The 16,596-nt window shown below is 42.8% G+C and overlaps 1 protein-coding gene across 1 annotated transcript in view; it reads left to right on the top strand.

Annotated features, from left to right (window-relative positions):
* The window catches only part of pdxkb (pyridoxal (pyridoxine, vitamin B6) kinase b), a 43,005-nt gene that overhangs the window by 21,387 nt on the left and 5,022 nt on the right, over positions 1-16,596 (top strand). Inside the window, exons 3-9 of the mRNA XM_010886019.4 lie at positions 205-309; positions 5,888-5,971; positions 6,902-6,936; positions 8,542-8,627; positions 10,321-10,366; positions 11,057-11,168; positions 11,301-11,437. Of these exons, the coding sequence (XP_010884321.1) occupies positions 205-309; positions 5,888-5,971; positions 6,902-6,936; positions 8,542-8,627; positions 10,321-10,366; positions 11,057-11,168; positions 11,301-11,437 (605 nt within the window). The remainder of the gene's footprint in view (positions 1-204; positions 310-5,887; positions 5,972-6,901; positions 6,937-8,541; positions 8,628-10,320; positions 10,367-11,056; positions 11,169-11,300; positions 11,438-16,596) is intronic.

Below are 16,596 nucleotides of genomic sequence, written 5' to 3'. Positions count from 1 at the left end.
TCTGGCTGTGTCCATATTCTCCCTGCTTTCCCTAAAGTGGAGATACTGCCTACAGTGCATTTAAAAGCATTGCATGGGTGCAAACGTTAGGTGATTGCAGTTTTACTCGCTGGAATTGTTGGGAATGAGGACACACAGCCTTATTAGGATTTGATGACTGTCATGTTGTCTCCCCGACCCTTAAACTCTGACCTGTGTCTCTAGGCTACTCTCACTGGAAAGGTCAAGTGCTGACTGCAGACGAGCTGCACGTTCTTTACGAGGGGATCAAGCTCAACAACGTCCACCATTACGACTATGTTCTCACAGGTGAGCGCACACTCTCACACACACACACACACACACACACACAAAGACACATGAATGCAGATTAACAGCCAGAATCTTGCCTGTTCTGTGTGATAGTAGGCACTTGTAAACTAGCCATATGCTATCCCCATCTTTCATAGTGAGGGGATTGTTAGCTTATGGCTTCCTGGGGAGAACACAGGAAAACAGTTGATGAAGGACAGGAGCCTCAAGAGGTTACACGGACGGAGTTACCGTCAACCGCTGGTTTCACAGAACCCAGTGTCTGTCAGGCTGGCGGCCGCTTGTCTTTGTTCCCTGTCGTTCTCTGCCTGGCCCTTGCCCAGAGAGAGGGAGCCAGAACTGGCCCTCCTTGATGGATTGCCTCCTCTTGTATCACCTTGAGATGGAGAGTAAGTGGGAGAGGCAGCAGAAACAAATGACGGCTAGAGTGAAGGTCATGTTACCTTTTTCCTTCTCTCAGAGTCCTTGTGAATCTGTCTAGGGGTGAAATGTAGCCGACACGGAGGAATGTTTCAACACCTGCAAATACTAAAATTAGACTATTGGTTAGTTAGCTCTGTTTTTAACAAAGACTGCTAGACCTTTGGAGGTGACTGTGATAGATACCAGACTACAGTAGACATGGATAAAGTCGTTAACAGGTGAGCTAAGCTAGAAACATCTGCAGTTTGATCAGCTATGTCACCGAAAATCAAGTTTACCTTAAATAGACGTTTAGAAGTTATTGTCTGGATGTAAAACAGATACACAGTGTGTCTTTGTCAGTTGGAGGGTCTTTGTAAGAAACATTGCTTCCATAATGGGACTTGGGTTTGGACACACATTGATTATAACAGATAACAGAAATCACCCAAATGGCCCTGAGCAAAATTCTACATACCCTTGAATCAGGGATGGAAATTAGCACCCGCCACCAGCCAAATGCGGGTGATTTTGTGTTGTGGCGGGTAAACTCGCATCACCTACCGGCCACCGTGGCGGGTAAATAAAAATAGCATACTGTTTCACCCGGACACTTTTACGGAAGAGGATTAGTGCCAAGCAATAATAAAAAAAAATAGTAATTATAATGCGAGATTAAACTCGTTAAATTTAGAGAAAAAAGTCGAAATACAATCTTGAGAATAAACTCATTAAATATCAAGATAAAGTTTAATAATCCGTCTTATGGGAAACCACGAAACCTCGATGAATCGCGCGTAGGTGAAGCCAGCGATAACCTTGCATTTGTCCACTGGTTGTCAATTCATGTGGGACAAAAGCGAGTACATCGCGCAAATTGGACAATTTTTTTTTTTCTAAAAAGACCTAGCCGCTTGCAAATTCTCTTTTAAATTCGTATGCTAATTATAATTCTGTCATAATTAGCTAATAGTTGATAGTATTTCTTTGTTACTGAAAGAAAGTCTATAATATAGCTTGACTAATTGATCCAACTCTGCCATCAGTAGGCTATGCAATGCACACTGATCGAATGCGTTATTCTACATTTAATTTCGACTTTTATTCTCGATATTTCATGAGTTTATTCTCAAGATTGTATTTCGACTTTTTTCTCGAAATATAACGAGTTTTTTCTCGAAACACAACGATGTGACTTTATTGTCGAGATGGTTTTATTTTTTGTATTATTGCTTGGCACTAATCCTCTTACATACACTTTAGAGGCGGCGCACATAAAAAAAATGTGGCGTTACATCGCAGGCGTTAAGAGGTCCGCTGAGAAAACATCTCAGGAGGAGCCAGTGGACAAAGAGGCGAAAGTCAAAAAACTTTTTTTTAAAGAACGATGGAGAAAAGCAGACAATGGTGCGTCCCGCGATTGGTTAGTTTACGACGAGACAAATCTGATAATGTACTGCTCTGTATGTCGTCAACACGCTTCACGTTGTTGGTTAAAAACAAGAAAGTGGCTGGTAAAAACATTGAGTGGCTGGTAGATTTTGAAATCCACCAGCCACAGTGGCCGGTGGACAAAAAATTTAATTTCCATCCCTGCCTTGAATGTTTGGCCTTGTTACAGACACACAAGGTGACACACACAGGTTTAAATGGCAATTAAAGGTTAGTTTCCCACACCTGTGGCTTTTTAAATTGCAATTAGTGTCTGTGTATAAATAGTCAATGAGTTTGTTGGCTCTCACGTGGATGCACTGTGAAGGCTAGATACTGAGCCATGGGGAGCAGAAAAGAACTGTCATATGAACTGCATAATAAGGTAATGGAACTTTTTAAGGATGGAAAAAGATATAAAAAGATATCCAAAGCCTTGCAAATGCCAGTCAGTACTGTTCAATCACTTATTAAGAAGTGGAAAATTCTGGGATCTCTTGATACCAAGCCAAGGTCAGGTAGACCAAGAAAGATTTCAGCCAAAACTGCCAGAAGAATTGTTTGGGATAAAAAGAATAACCCACAGTTAACTTCAGGAAAAATACAGGCTGCTCTGGAAAAAGACGGTGTGGTTGTACGACGATATTTGAAGTTTCCAGAATGAAGCCTTTATTGCGCCAATGCCACAACAAAGCCTGGTTACAATTTGCCCGACAACATCCTGACACGCCTCACAGCTTCTGGCACACTGTAATTTGGAGTGACAAGACCAAAATAGAGCTTTTATGGTTACAACCATAAGAGCTATGTTTGGAGAGTGGTCATCAAGGCCTATAGTGAACAGAATACCATCCCCACTGTGAAGCATGGTGGTGGCACACTGATGTTCTGGGGGTGTGTGAGCTCTAAAGGCACGGGAATCTTGTGAAATGTTATGGCAAGATGAATGCAACATGTTATCAGAAAATACTGGCAGACAATTTGCATTCTTCTGCATGGGAAGCTCTTGGACTTTCCAGTACGACCATGACCTTAAGCACGTGGCCAGTGGTTACAACATAAAAAGTGTAGGTTCTGGAGTGGCCATCATAGTCTCCTGACCTTAATATCATCGAGCCATTCTGGGGAGATCTCAAACGTGCAGTTCATGCAAGACCACCTAAGACTTTGCATGACCTGGAGGCATTTTGCCAAGTCGAATGGGCAGGTATACCACCTGCACAAATTTGTGGACTCATAGACAACTATTACAAAAGACTGCACGCAGTCATTTATGCTAAAGGGGGCAATACATCATATTAAGAACTAAGGGTATGCAGACATTTGAACGGGGGTCAGTTCCTTATTTTCTTTGTTGCCATGTTTTGTTTTATGATTGTACCATTCTGTTAAGATCTACAGTTGAATATGAATCCCATAAGAAATAAAAGACATGTTTTGCCTGCTCGCTCATGTTTTCTTTACAGATGGTACATATATTACCAATTCCCCAAGGCTGCATACCCTTTTGGGCACAACTGTATACACTGCTCAAAAAGGGAACACATTATCATCACAGTATAACACCAAGTCAGTGAAACTTCAGGGATATCATAAGCAATTGAGGCAACAGCAAGACAACCACAAAAAAAGGAATTGTTTTGCAGGTGGTGGCCACAGACAATTGCTTTCTCCTTATCATTCCTCACTGATTCTTCTCTAGTTTTGCGTTTTGCTAGTGTCCTTGTCACTACTGATAGCATGAGGTGGTACCTGCAACCCATTTAGGTTGCAAAGGCAGTCCAGTTCCTCCAGGATGGCACATCCATACGTGCCGTTGCAAGAAGGTTTGCTGCGTCTCCAAGTACATTCTCAGGAGAATGGAGTATATACCAGGTGATGGGCCATTACTCAAGGAGAACTGGACAGGGCCGTAGAAGGACATCAACCCAGCAGCAGGACCAGTATCTGTTCCTTTGTGCAAGATTGAACAGGAGGAGCACTGCCAGAGACCTACAAAATGACCTCCAGCAGGCTACTGGTGTGTATGTTTCTGACCAAACTGTCAGAAACGGACTTCATGAGGGTGGCATGAGGGCCCTACGTCCTCTAGTGGGACCTGTGCTCACAGCACAGCACTGTGCAGCTTGACTGGCATTTGCCAGAGAACACCAGAATTGGCAGGCCTACCATTGGCGCCCCTTTCTCTTCACAAATGAGTGCCGGTTCACACTGAGCACAAGACAGACGTGAAAGAATCTGGAGACACCATGGTGAACGTTTTGCTTCCTGCAACATCATCCAGCATGACCCGTTTGGCGGTGGGTCAGTGAAGATCTGGGGAGGCATATATTTGGAGGGTCGCACAGACATCCGCGTGCTAGCCCATGTTACCCTGACTGCTTTTAGGTACCGGGATGAAATCCACTGAACCATCATCAGACCTTACACTGGTGCAGTGGACCCTGGGTTCCTCCTGGTGCAGGACAATGCCTGGCCTCATGTGGCCAGAGTGTGTAAGCAGTTCCTGGATGACGAAGGCATTGATGCCATCAACTGGCCCTCACATTCCCCAGACTTGATTCCAATTGAGAACCTCTGGGATGTTATGTATCGGTGCATTCGACACCGTTAAGTAGCACCACAGACTGTCCAGGAGCTCTCATCTCTCATCAGGAGCATGCCCAGACGTTTTCATGTGTGCATACAGGCATGTGGGGGCCATACACACTACTGAGTCAAATTAAGAGTTGCCGTGATGAAATTCACAGAAGTCGGAACAGCCTGTAATTTCAATTGTTTACTTTGATTTTCAGTGTGAGTTTGAGGAGTTGGAAGCTCAACTAATTTATTGCCTATACCTGTCATCTTGAGTTGGCTAAACATCTTGAGTTAGGGTCAAGGGAAAGACTGGGGATTGAATTGGGACTGGCCGTGCCTGTAGTTGAAGACAGAGGAGTGAAACAGGAAAGCAGGATTAGTGAGTTAGTTATCTTGCTTAAATGTTTCAAAATATGTTCTTTCCCAGAAATGCTTGAACTGGCCATATTCTTTTACCACCCAGTAACCTAGAACCCATTGCTTAGTTTCTATTTCATAATGAACCCGAAAATGTATATTGATTCAGAGTTGTTCATCAAAGTTATAAAGCTAACTTGTTGATCCTGCTTTCTAGGCCATCAGAGATTGAGAGACGGACCAAGATTGTGCGTCTCATTCGGCCGTATGCCACCTGGAGACGTTTGTTAGTGTTAGCGCTGCTGCTTTAAGGTCAAGACACGTATCCCCTTTATGTCTGTTTAAATTAGCCAGGATATGGGCTTTCCCTCACTGGGAGCATGGTCTCTAAGCACATAAGCGAGGTTAACACACACACACACACACACACTTCCCCAAGCCTTACATCAGCATTCCCATTGAAGCATCTCCCTCTCGGTCCGCCTCTCTTCCGGACCTTATCTTCTACCTACGTAAAGCCGGCACTGCAGTGTCAGCAGGCCCTAAACACACACACACACACACACTCTGCAGAAAAGCCTCCACTGCCCTCTATGCAAATACAATGAGCTTTTTGGGTGTGCCTTGGTCCATGAAGCAGGAGATGGACTGTGTTCACTTTGAGAAGGCTCTGACAGTGTCTCGCCATCATCCCCAGACCTTCCATGTGAGCCGTGAGGGAGGGATTGGTGTTGTCTGCATTGTACTGCACTTTATTGAGACAGAGGGGAGTTCCTTTTGACCCAGAATCTTCTCCTTCCCTTAGGATACACTCGAGACACGTCCTTCCTTGAGATGGTGGTGGACATCATACAGGAGCTGAAGAGGGCCAATCCTAACCTTGTGTACGGTGTGTAGCCCCCACTATCTCACCCCTATCTCACCCCTGTGTGTTTATGTGTACTTTTTCCCCATTCAATCCAAGAAACAACATCTCCAAAATGTCCTGTCATTACATTACACAATGAAACATGGTCAAAAGTCTTGACTTTTCAAAATGCTTTTGTAAACTTCAAAGTTTTGGTTAGGGTTAGGAGTTAAGGTTTGGTTTAGGTACAAAGGTTATTAGGGTTAGGTTTAGGGTTTGAGGTTTGTGAAATGGGTTTTTGAATGAAAAACAAAATGTCAGTCCTGAAAATCATTAAACATGGTGTGTGTTTTGCCCTTGACCTAGACAATTTGTCTGTATTTCTTCTGGAAGTTGCTTTGGATAGGAGTATATGGTATGTGATGAAAATGTATTTTGCATTTCTAGGGTAGCAAAGAACATAGAAGGTAAAAACTGCACACTTGTTTAAATATAACCTGTTATTTTGACGGCAAAGCTTACTTCATCTAGGTAAGCGTAAACTTGATGTGAAATAAGCCTTTATCTTAAAGCTCTGACAGGACAGTTGAGAGTCTGTCACAGTTAATCCAAGGAAATAATTTTAATTTAGCTAGTTGACAAAATAACAGCCATTATGTTCCATGGAAATTAGTTGATGTACCAGATGAATAACACTGCTCTAATGCTTGTTTACTCTCTGTTTTGAGGGTGGTGGTGGATACCTTAGTTTACACAGTGGTGAAAGTAAAAGAAGCATTTCTCATTGGACTGGTCCCTCCCTGTTTCTAGTAGAGAGAGCCTGGATTTTTGATGTAATTAGCCGATGATGAACGTAATCTTAAATTCTGCTGGCTATACTTTAGCTACAGAATATCTGTTATTGTTTAGCACCTTTTGAGAACTAGGTTTGTGAACACTTAGTCACTGAGCGTGTCTTGTTTGCCTTTTCAGTGTGTGACCCGGTGCTTGGTGACCACGGCTCCATGGTGAGTACTTTGTTGTTTTTTTGCTTGTTACCCTGATCATATTTTGTATGTTTTATTCAACGCAAAATATTTAACGCAAAATATAAAAAACCTAGTGAGATACATTATTGGCCAATAATGGCAAGGCAGTCAAGTTGCTGCCTTACTGTACACCTGCATCGATACAGCCAGTCAGTTCCCATGTTTGCCGGTTCAAAGCTCCTGGGGCTTGTGGGGTATGTTTGAAACAGGGATTGCCTTACCTTGTTGCAGCAGTGACTCCTTGTGGTAGTTTGGGCACCTGCAAGCTTGACTGAGGTAGGCGGCCTCTAGACAAGTGTATAGATTCTGCTGAGTAAATCCTGGTTGAGCGGGCAGAGTGATAGGCACAGTGATTGAGCTGTAAGCACTTTGTAAAACACGTCTCAATCTTTATTTCTCTCAAGCCTGCTGTGAGTTGCTGCGATGAGGCAAGGTCATATGTGCAAATCTTGGATGGCGAAAGTAGATTTTTTTTAATGTATTTTAAAAAGGATTGAAGAAGAGTTGACATAATTGATTGGATTTGACCCACGCTGACAGTGGTAGGTGTGCGACCCACACAGTCTGTGCCATCGTTATTGTACGTTTCATGGGGGATGAGTCATGAAACAGATGGTACGAGTAATGCTTGATACCGCGCGCTTTTGCTTCTTGTCGTTTAATGGGGCAACACTAACCTGCAGCTCTACCCAACCAAAGAGTTCAGCCTCAGGCCGCAGGCACTTAGACACATGAAACTGATTAAATGGGATATACCTTCATCAGTTGTCTGTTTTAATCTTTCCTAAAAGTTAAATGTAAGTCAGCTATTTTCATACGTGTTGACCTGCTGACTCCCATCTGTAAACCGGTGACCCCCCCCAAAAAAAAAATTGTCTCCGTTCTAAGGTAGAAAAACATTTTTTTTAGCTGATTCCTTGGAGGTTGTAAGTTAAGTCCTCCTGCCTCTGATGCTTTGTATATCTATGTCTGACTGTTTTGTATCTCTCACTTTCTTCCTCTCGCCATCATATTCTTCCTCTCTTTCTCTCACCCTGTCTCTCTCCCTTTCTCACCCCTTCCTGTCTTATATGAATCTGTTAAAGTTAATGGGCTGTCAGAGTTCAGCTGATGTGATGTCATCGTTCCATCATTGTGTGCGTGCGTGTGCGTGTGTGCGTGCATGCGTGTGTGTGTATTTTGCAGTGGGTGGATTGGTTCGGACAAACCATTCATTTCACAGTGACAGATGAAATTAGCATGAGCTGCGCTGCCCACGCTGTTCACCATAAGAGAGTTATGCTTAATAATTTGCGCTATTGTGACTCACTGTGTGTGCGTGTGTGCGTGGCTGTGTGTGTGCATGCACTTGTATTTGGCCGTGTGTTTGACAGGCAGGGCGAGCACAAGCAAGGATCAATACATGGATCTTTGTTTATACTTATATCTTGGAAACACGAGTGAAATCTTAGTTAGGTCGGTCCTTTGGATTCACCCGGCGGGAGAGTTGTGATATATTAACAACAATATTTCTGGTGTTTATTAGCTTATGGATGAGGTTTATGGTGTGCTGCTCACGGGTAATGTGCTTCTCTCTCTCGGCAGTATGTTCCACAGAACCTGCACCCAGTCTACAAGAACAAAGTGGTGCCAGTGGCGGACATCATCACACCCAATCAGTTTGAAGCAGAGTGAGTTGAAGTGAAGCCGTCAAGGTGTGCATGTGTTTTCCTGTTATTCTAACCGGCTGTGGAGCGAGTATCCCACCACCAAAACCAGGACAATTTGACCTTATGGAACCTTTCATTTGTGCCTACAAGGAAATGGATTTTATCCAGCTTCGAGGCAAGGTTTAGGTTGAAAGTTACAATTAGGGTTTAGGATTAGGGTCTGATTAGGTTTAGTGTTGTAATTGTAATACGGATACAGCTGGGAGTGTTTTCCAATTTATTTTTTGCAAGAAAAATATAAAAGCAGAAAAGAAACAAGATGAGAGGGAAGAACCAAAAAAAAAAAAAACACCTAGTATGCTAAATAAGTTGAAAGGTAATATTGACGGCAAGAGGAGCTAGTGAATTTAAAAAAAGTGTGTGTGTGTGTGTGTGTGTTCCAGTCTAGTCACCACAGGCCATGTATTCTACTTTGGATCCTCTACTAACAATATCACTTAACATACTCTATATAAGTATCTCTAAACATACCATGTATCAATGTCACTAAATGTAATGTTAATCAATACTACTAAAGATACTGTATTCAGCTTCATGAATGTCGTATTACACAATAGCCAATCATTCAAACTACTGCCTTAAGTATGGTATCTAGCCTGTTTTTAGCTGACATTGCAGGCAACAACACATCTGTTGTGATTCTTGTGGATGACATGTAAGGTTTGTATTGCTACGCGCTCCACCCTGGCTTTTACTCCAGTTCAGCAAGTATACATACACAGAAATTACCCACGTGCGCCAGGATCAATATCTTTGCTGTGGCAGCACGTCTGTGAGAGTGGCAAGCTGAGGAAATTATTTGAATTGCTGGATTTCAACTCTGAGCCATTTCACTCTGTTACCACTTGTCTCTTAGTCTATATTCCTCACAGCGTCTGTCCCGTATTGGCTTGCGTGTGCTGTGAGAAAGTGGTTATCTGCATTGCTCCACTGAAGATTTCATTCCAATTCACCCAATTACAGCAATGCCATTCATACTGGTGCACAGGGTCCCTCTGGTGGACACCCAAGAGATTACAGATCAATATAATAAAGATCATGTGGGGTGTGTTACCGCAGCAAACTTGATTTGGGGTTGAGATTGCGTGTAGATGTTGTTCCACGTCTTTTATGGCAGAACGCTAACGGTTACCCGGTTGGGAGTAAAGAGACTCTTACTTGACGCGTTGTTGGTTGCCTTGAACAATAAATGAGGAATTAGTTTCAAGGTCAAATGAGTGTGTATGCGTCCTAGGGTGGTCCAGTCTGAGCCACTGCCTTCAGTGGGCCAGTTTTTGTTTCCCGGTCCACTGCTCTTTCAGCCACAGCTCTGTCATCTGTCTTTCCCCTCTGTCTCTGTCCATTAAAACAGGGTTACCCAAGCCTCTACTCAGGCCTCCCAGATGTTTTGACCATAAACTGGCATCCCTGATTTAATGAGTCCCCTCATCACGCCTCTGACTAACTGAATTGGGTGTGCCAGTTAATGTTTAAAACTAAAACATCAGGCGGAGGCTCAAGTAGAGGTTTGGGAAACCCTGCAAAATACCACAAATATCAGAAAATTGATAATATTCAATTGGGTTCTTTTATATGTTTGATTCCCCATTTGTGGTAGCAGCAGGTACTCTTTGTGCATGTGTGTGTCCTTATGTTGCGTTTGTTTGTCCTCCAGGCTGCTGACTGGGAAGAACATTAGTACAGAGAAGGATGCGGTGGAGGTGAGTCCTGGGCCTTGCTGAAGATTCTACTTATGTAATCTCTATGATCATAAAGTGAATTCTCACTTTATACATAATCCATTAAACTCAGATTAGTGCATCCTGCCATCTCTGAGGTATTTGATGGTCTATAAGTAAGTGGATGGCACTGAAACATTCTTAATCATCCCATATCTGATCAGTGAAGAGAAGAAATTAATGTTGTATTTTATTTTGAAAGGAGATAGAGATTTTCTGCTACCGTTTGTGTTGATGTTTTGCATTATACTCCTGATTGACAGATAAGTAGAATGATGGAAACAGGGATTGAAGCCCAGTGTTTTCTTCGGGGAGGGGGACGACGACGACTCGGGCAGCATTTTTAAAGGAGCTCACTAGTGGGTTATCCTGCCCCTATTTTGACAGAATTCCATTCTAGCCCAGAAACTCTTGTGTAGGTTAGACCTTAACAATTTGCCCCTGAAGGACAAAACTTCAAGGACAAAATATCATACTAGATGATGACGTGTTGAATTAAGTCCTTGTACAGCCGCATGGGTAAACTGTGGCTACCATCCATCAGGATGAAAAAGTGGATTTCCCCTGGTGTGAAGCTTTTATGTATTAGTACTAGTTTTGTATAAGGTCATGGCACAATCAGATGTAGCAGGGAGTTGACCTTTGCCCCCTGTCCCCTGCCTTCCTCTTCAGGTTATGGACCTGCTCCATAAAATGGGCCCTGACACGGTGGTCATCACCAGCTCTGACCTTCCCTCACGTCTGGGAGACCGCTTCCTGGTGTCACTGGGCAGCCAGAGGACCAGTAAGTGGGTGTGGTCAAGAGTTAGTGAACTAAGGATGCCAATGAGTAATGATGTGGTTTTCTTGGGGTTTTATGATTCATCTGTGAGTCATTGGGTCATTGGTGGAACATTTTCTCTTCTTGCTCCTCCAGTGATGCCCGATGGCACCAAGTCCACCCAGCGGGTCCGTATGGAGATCCCCAAGGTGGACGCCGTGTTTGTGGGGACGGGGGACCTTTTTGCTGCCATGCTGCTAGCCTGGACTCACCACTACCCCAACGACCTCAAGGTCTGGACATTGGGAGGGAAGAAACTGTGCATATGTTAACTTGTAGACGGGTTGTCAGTGTAAGGGTGTACTACAACACCATGTAAACGTTTTATGTTACAACAACCCTTTCTTTCAGATACCTGGTTCAAAGAAACAGATCCCAAAGTCAAATGAATGGAGTTAAGAATGTGATTGATAAATGATGTCTGCCTGCATTAATATATGTATAGCTAGCAAGCAAGTTTATTTATATACAGTGGGGAAAACAAGTATTTGATACACTGCCAATTTTGCAGGTTTCCTTACTTACAAAGCATGTAGAGGTCTGTCATTTTTATCATAGGTACTCTTCAACTGTGTCTAAAACAGAAATCCAGAAAATCACTGGATGATTTTTAAATAATTAATTTGATTTTTATTGCATGACATAAGTATTTGATCACCTACCAACCAGTATGAATTCCGGCCCCCACAGACCTGTTAGTGTTCTTCACTCATTACCTCAATCAAACAGACTCCAACCTTTCCACAATGGCCAAGACCAGAGAGCTGTGTAAGGACATCAGGGATAAAATTGTAGACCTGCACAAGGCTGGGATGGACTACAGGACAATAGGCAAGCAGCTTGGTGACAAGGCAACAACTGTTGACGCAATTATTAGAAAATGGAAGAAGTTCAAGATGACGGTCAATCTCCCTCGGTCTGGGGCTCCATGCTCATGAGGAAGTTGAGGGATCAGCCCAGAACTACACGGCAGGACCTGGTCAATGACCTGAAGAGAGCTGGGACCACAGTCTCAAAGAAAACCATTAGTAACACACTACGCCGTCATGGATTAAAATCCTGCAGTGCACGCAAAGTCCCCCTGCTCAAGCCAGCCCATGTCCAGGCCCGTCTGACGTTTGCCACTGACCATCGGGATGATCCAGAGGAGGAATGAAAAATAGAGCTTTTTGGTCTAAACTTCACTTGCCGTGTTTGGAGGAAGAAGGATGAGTACAACCCCAAGAACACCATCCCAACCGTGAAGCATGGAGGTGGAAACATCATTCTTTGGGGATGCTTTTCTGCAAAGCAGACAGGACGACTGCACTGTTATGAGGGGAGAATGGATGGGGCCATGTATCGCAAGATCTTGGCCAACAACCTCCTTCCCTCAGTTAAGAGCATTGAAGATGGGTCATGGCTGGGTCTTCCAGCATGACAACGACCCGAAACGCACAGCCAGGGCAACTAAGGAGTGGCTCCGTAAGAAGCACCTCAAGATCCTGGAGTGGCCTAGCCAATCTCCAGACCTGAACCCAATAGAAAATCTTTGGAGGGAGCTGAAACTCTGTATTGCCCAGCAACAGCCCCGAAACCTGAAGGATCTGGAGAAGGTCTGTATGGAGGAGTGGGCCAAAATCCCTGCTGCAGTGTGTGCAAACCTGGTCAAGAACTACAGGAAACGTATGATTTCTGTAATTGCAAACAGAGGTTTCTGTACCAAATATTAAGTTCTGCTTTTCTGATATATCAAATACTTATGTCATGCAATAAAATGCAAATCAATTACTTAAATCGTACAATGTGATTTTCTGGATTTTAGATTCTGTCACTCAACGTGGAAGAGTACCTATGATAAGAATTACAGACTTCTATATGCTTTGTAAGTGGGAAAACCTGCAATATCGGCAGTGTATTAAATACTTGTTCTCGCCACTGTAGCACTATTCATACATAGAAGCAATTCAATGTGCTTTGCAAAGAAAAAGAAAACATATAATAGCGGAAAAACAAATACTCAAATGAAAATCTCAAAACAACATCATAATGATAATAATATAAAAATATAAAAAGCCAAACAATATCATCTTAATTTTATCTTGGTTAAATTGTAGCCAATTTTTTTTCATCCAGGTATTTGTGCTCTATACAGTGACAGAGAGTCTATTGATCTGTTGTCATACGGTTCGAGAGCCATATATATTTGAGTATCATCGGCATAGCTGTGATAGTTAATGTTGTGGTTCTGTAGAATTTGGCCCAGAGGTAGCATATAGAGATTGAACAGAAGCGGTCCGAGAACTGATCCCTGTGGAACTTTACAAGTCATAGGGTGGCTATCAGATTCATGATTACTTTGTCACCATTGGTAACTCTGGCCATCTAGATAAGATCTGAACCAATCAAGGACTGTCCCAGTATTTTGTCAGCCACCAATTATGCAAGTTTTCCCACTCAAAAAGATGAGGGGCCTGTAATTTTCATCATATGTACACTTCAACTATGAGACAAAATGAGAATTATTTTCTAGAAAATCAAATTTTTTATGAATTTATTGGTAAATTATGGGGGAAAATAAGTATTTGGTCAATAACAAAAGTTGATCTCAATACTTTGTTATATACCCTTTGTTGGCAATGACAGAGGTCAACAGTTTTCTGTAAGTCTTCACAAGGTTTTCACACACTGTTGCTAGTATTTTGGCCCATTCCTCCATGCAGATCTCCTCTAGAGCAGTGACGTTTGGCGCTGTCGCTGGGCAACAGACTTTCAACTCCCTCCAAAGATTTTCTATGGGGTTTAGATCTGGTGACTGGCTAGGCCACTCCAGGACCTTGAAATGCTTCTTACGAAGCCACTCCTTTGTTGCCCGGGCGGTGTGTTTGGGATCATTGTCATGCTGAAAGACCCAGCCACGTTTCATCTTCAATGCCCCTTGCTGATGGAAGGAGGTTCATTCTTTCCTTTACAAGGATCAATTGTCCTGGTCCCTTTGCAGAAAAACAGCCCCAAAGCATGATGTTTCCACTCCCATGCTTCACAGTAGATATGGTGTTCTTTGGATGTAACTCAGCATTCTTTCTTCTCCAAACACGACGAGTTGAGTTTTTACTTATTTGGTTTCATCTGACCATATGACATTCTCCAAATCCTCTTCTAGATGATCCAAATGCTCTCTAGCAAACCTCAATCAATCAAATGTATTTATAAAGCCCTTTTTACAACAGTAGTTGTCACAAAGTGCTTTACAGAGACACCCGGCCTGAAACCCCAAGGAGCAAACAACAGTAGTGTTGAATTTCAGTGGCTAGGAATTGTTTTTAGGAAGAAACCTAGAAAGGACCCAGGCTCAGAGGGATGACCAGTCCTCTTCTGGCTGTGCCAGGTGAGATATTAAGAGTCCAATTGGAATAATTATTAATTTCTCTGGGCTAAACCCAGAGGCTATTTGTTTTTAGACTAGGTCAGAAGTATGACCAGGTGGACAAGGACAGGGACAGCAACGGGCCCCCCAAACCAGGTAATCCGCAGGCGTGGACCAGGACCTCATCTCCTCCTAAAATTTTCAACTGGAGGAAACTGAGGAAAAGTTAGATGTGCATTCCTCATATCCCCCAGCACAATAATATAGCATCGTAACACCTTGGAACTGAGATGGGGGGGTCCGGCGACATTGTGGATTTCTTGTTTTAACAGTAAATGTAATAAGACAGTGATCCGATAATCCAGGATTATTGGGGGAAATTATTAGATCTACAATATCTATTTCTCGCGACAGGACTAAATCTAAGGTATGATTGTGGCAGTGTATTGGACCTGAGACATGTTGGATGAAACCCATTGAGTCAATTATAGCTTCAAAGGCTTTTTGAAGAGGATCATTGGACTTTTCCATATGAATATTGAAATCGGCAAAAATTTGAATACTATCTAATATCATAATCCTTGCCTGACATTTGCGTCAGAAGCCGAGCCTCTAACTCTGCTATCTTTAACTGAAGACGATAGTTCTCCTCCGGGTTGTTGCTACAACAATTACAGTGGTAAGGCATTGTAATGATACTTAGCCTCGGGTGTTCAGGGGTGAGTAGTTCCGTTAATTATGTCCAAAAAGAGTCCCAGTGTAGTAAAGTTGGGTAAGAGGTCAAAAGAAAAAATATTGTGTCAGTAAAACTCTTAAAATCGAATTTTGACCGTTAATTTTGATTCGTTAATATAGAGTAAATTCGAAAAAGTTTGGCAGGTAGCCAGGTAGGTAACAGCAGGCAGCGTACAGCACGTCAACAATCCGCAAACTCAAACAAAACCTCAGACATGTACTGTCTTAAGCAGGGGGACACGTCTGGCACTGCAGGATTTGAGTCCCTGGCGGCGTAGTGTGTTTCTGATGGTAGCCTTTGTTACTTTGGTCCCAGCTCTCTGCAGATAATTAATTAGGTTCCCCCTGTGTGGTTCTGGGACTTTTGCTCACCGTTTTTGTGATCATTTTGACAGGGGTGAGATCTTGCGTGGAGCCCCGGATCGAGGGAGATTATCAGTGGTCTTGTATGTCTTCCATTTTCTTATAATTGCTCCCACCGTTGATTTCTTCACACCAAGCTGCTTACCTATTGCATATTCAGTCTTCCCAGCCTGGTGCAGGTCTACAATTTAGTTTCTGGTGTCCTTTGACGGCTCTTTGGTCTTGGCCATAGTCGAGTTTGGAGTGTGACTGTTTGAGGTCAAACGGGTGCCATTAATACAGGTAACGAGTGTAGGACAGAGGAGCCTCTTAAAGAAGAATTTACAGGTCTGCGAGAGCCAGAAATCTTGCTTGTTTGTAGGTGACCAAATACTTATTTTACAGAGGAATTTACCAATAAATTCATAGAAAATCCTACAATGTGATTTTCTGGATTTCTCTTTCTCATTTTGTCTCTCATAGTTGAAGTGTACCTATGAAGAAAATGACAGGCCTCTCTCATTACTTTAAGTGAGAGAACTTGCACAATTGGTGGCTGACTAAATACTTTTTTGCCCCACTGTATCTGTGTTCTATGATCTACAGTGTCAAATGTTGCACTGAGATCTAATAGAACCAGAACTGTTTATCTGAATCAGTTTTCAGACGTATATCATTCAAAACTTTAATCAGGGCCGTTTCAGTACTGTGGTGAGGTCGGAAACCTGACTGAAATTTGTCTAAGAGACCGCTTGAGGTCACAAAATTGCTGAGTTGATTGAAGACAACCTTCTCAATGATCTTGGCTATCAAAGGGAGATTTGATATAGGTCTATAGCTGTTCATTAGGGGCTTAATGGCAGCTGTTTTTAGAGACATTGGGAAAATGCCTGAATGCAGAGAGCTATTAACTATTTGCTGTTGGTCCATTGTTATAGAGTTAAAAAAAAAATCTAAATCTCCGTTGGC

This window comes from Esox lucius, chromosome 22, assembly GCF_011004845.1.
Source record: "Esox lucius isolate fEsoLuc1 chromosome 22, fEsoLuc1.pri, whole genome shotgun sequence".
Classification (NCBI taxonomy): Eukaryota; Metazoa; Chordata; class Actinopteri; order Esociformes; family Esocidae; genus Esox; species Esox lucius.
Note: the sequence above shows the minus strand (reverse complement) of the source record. Positions and strands in the feature narration are given on the sequence as shown.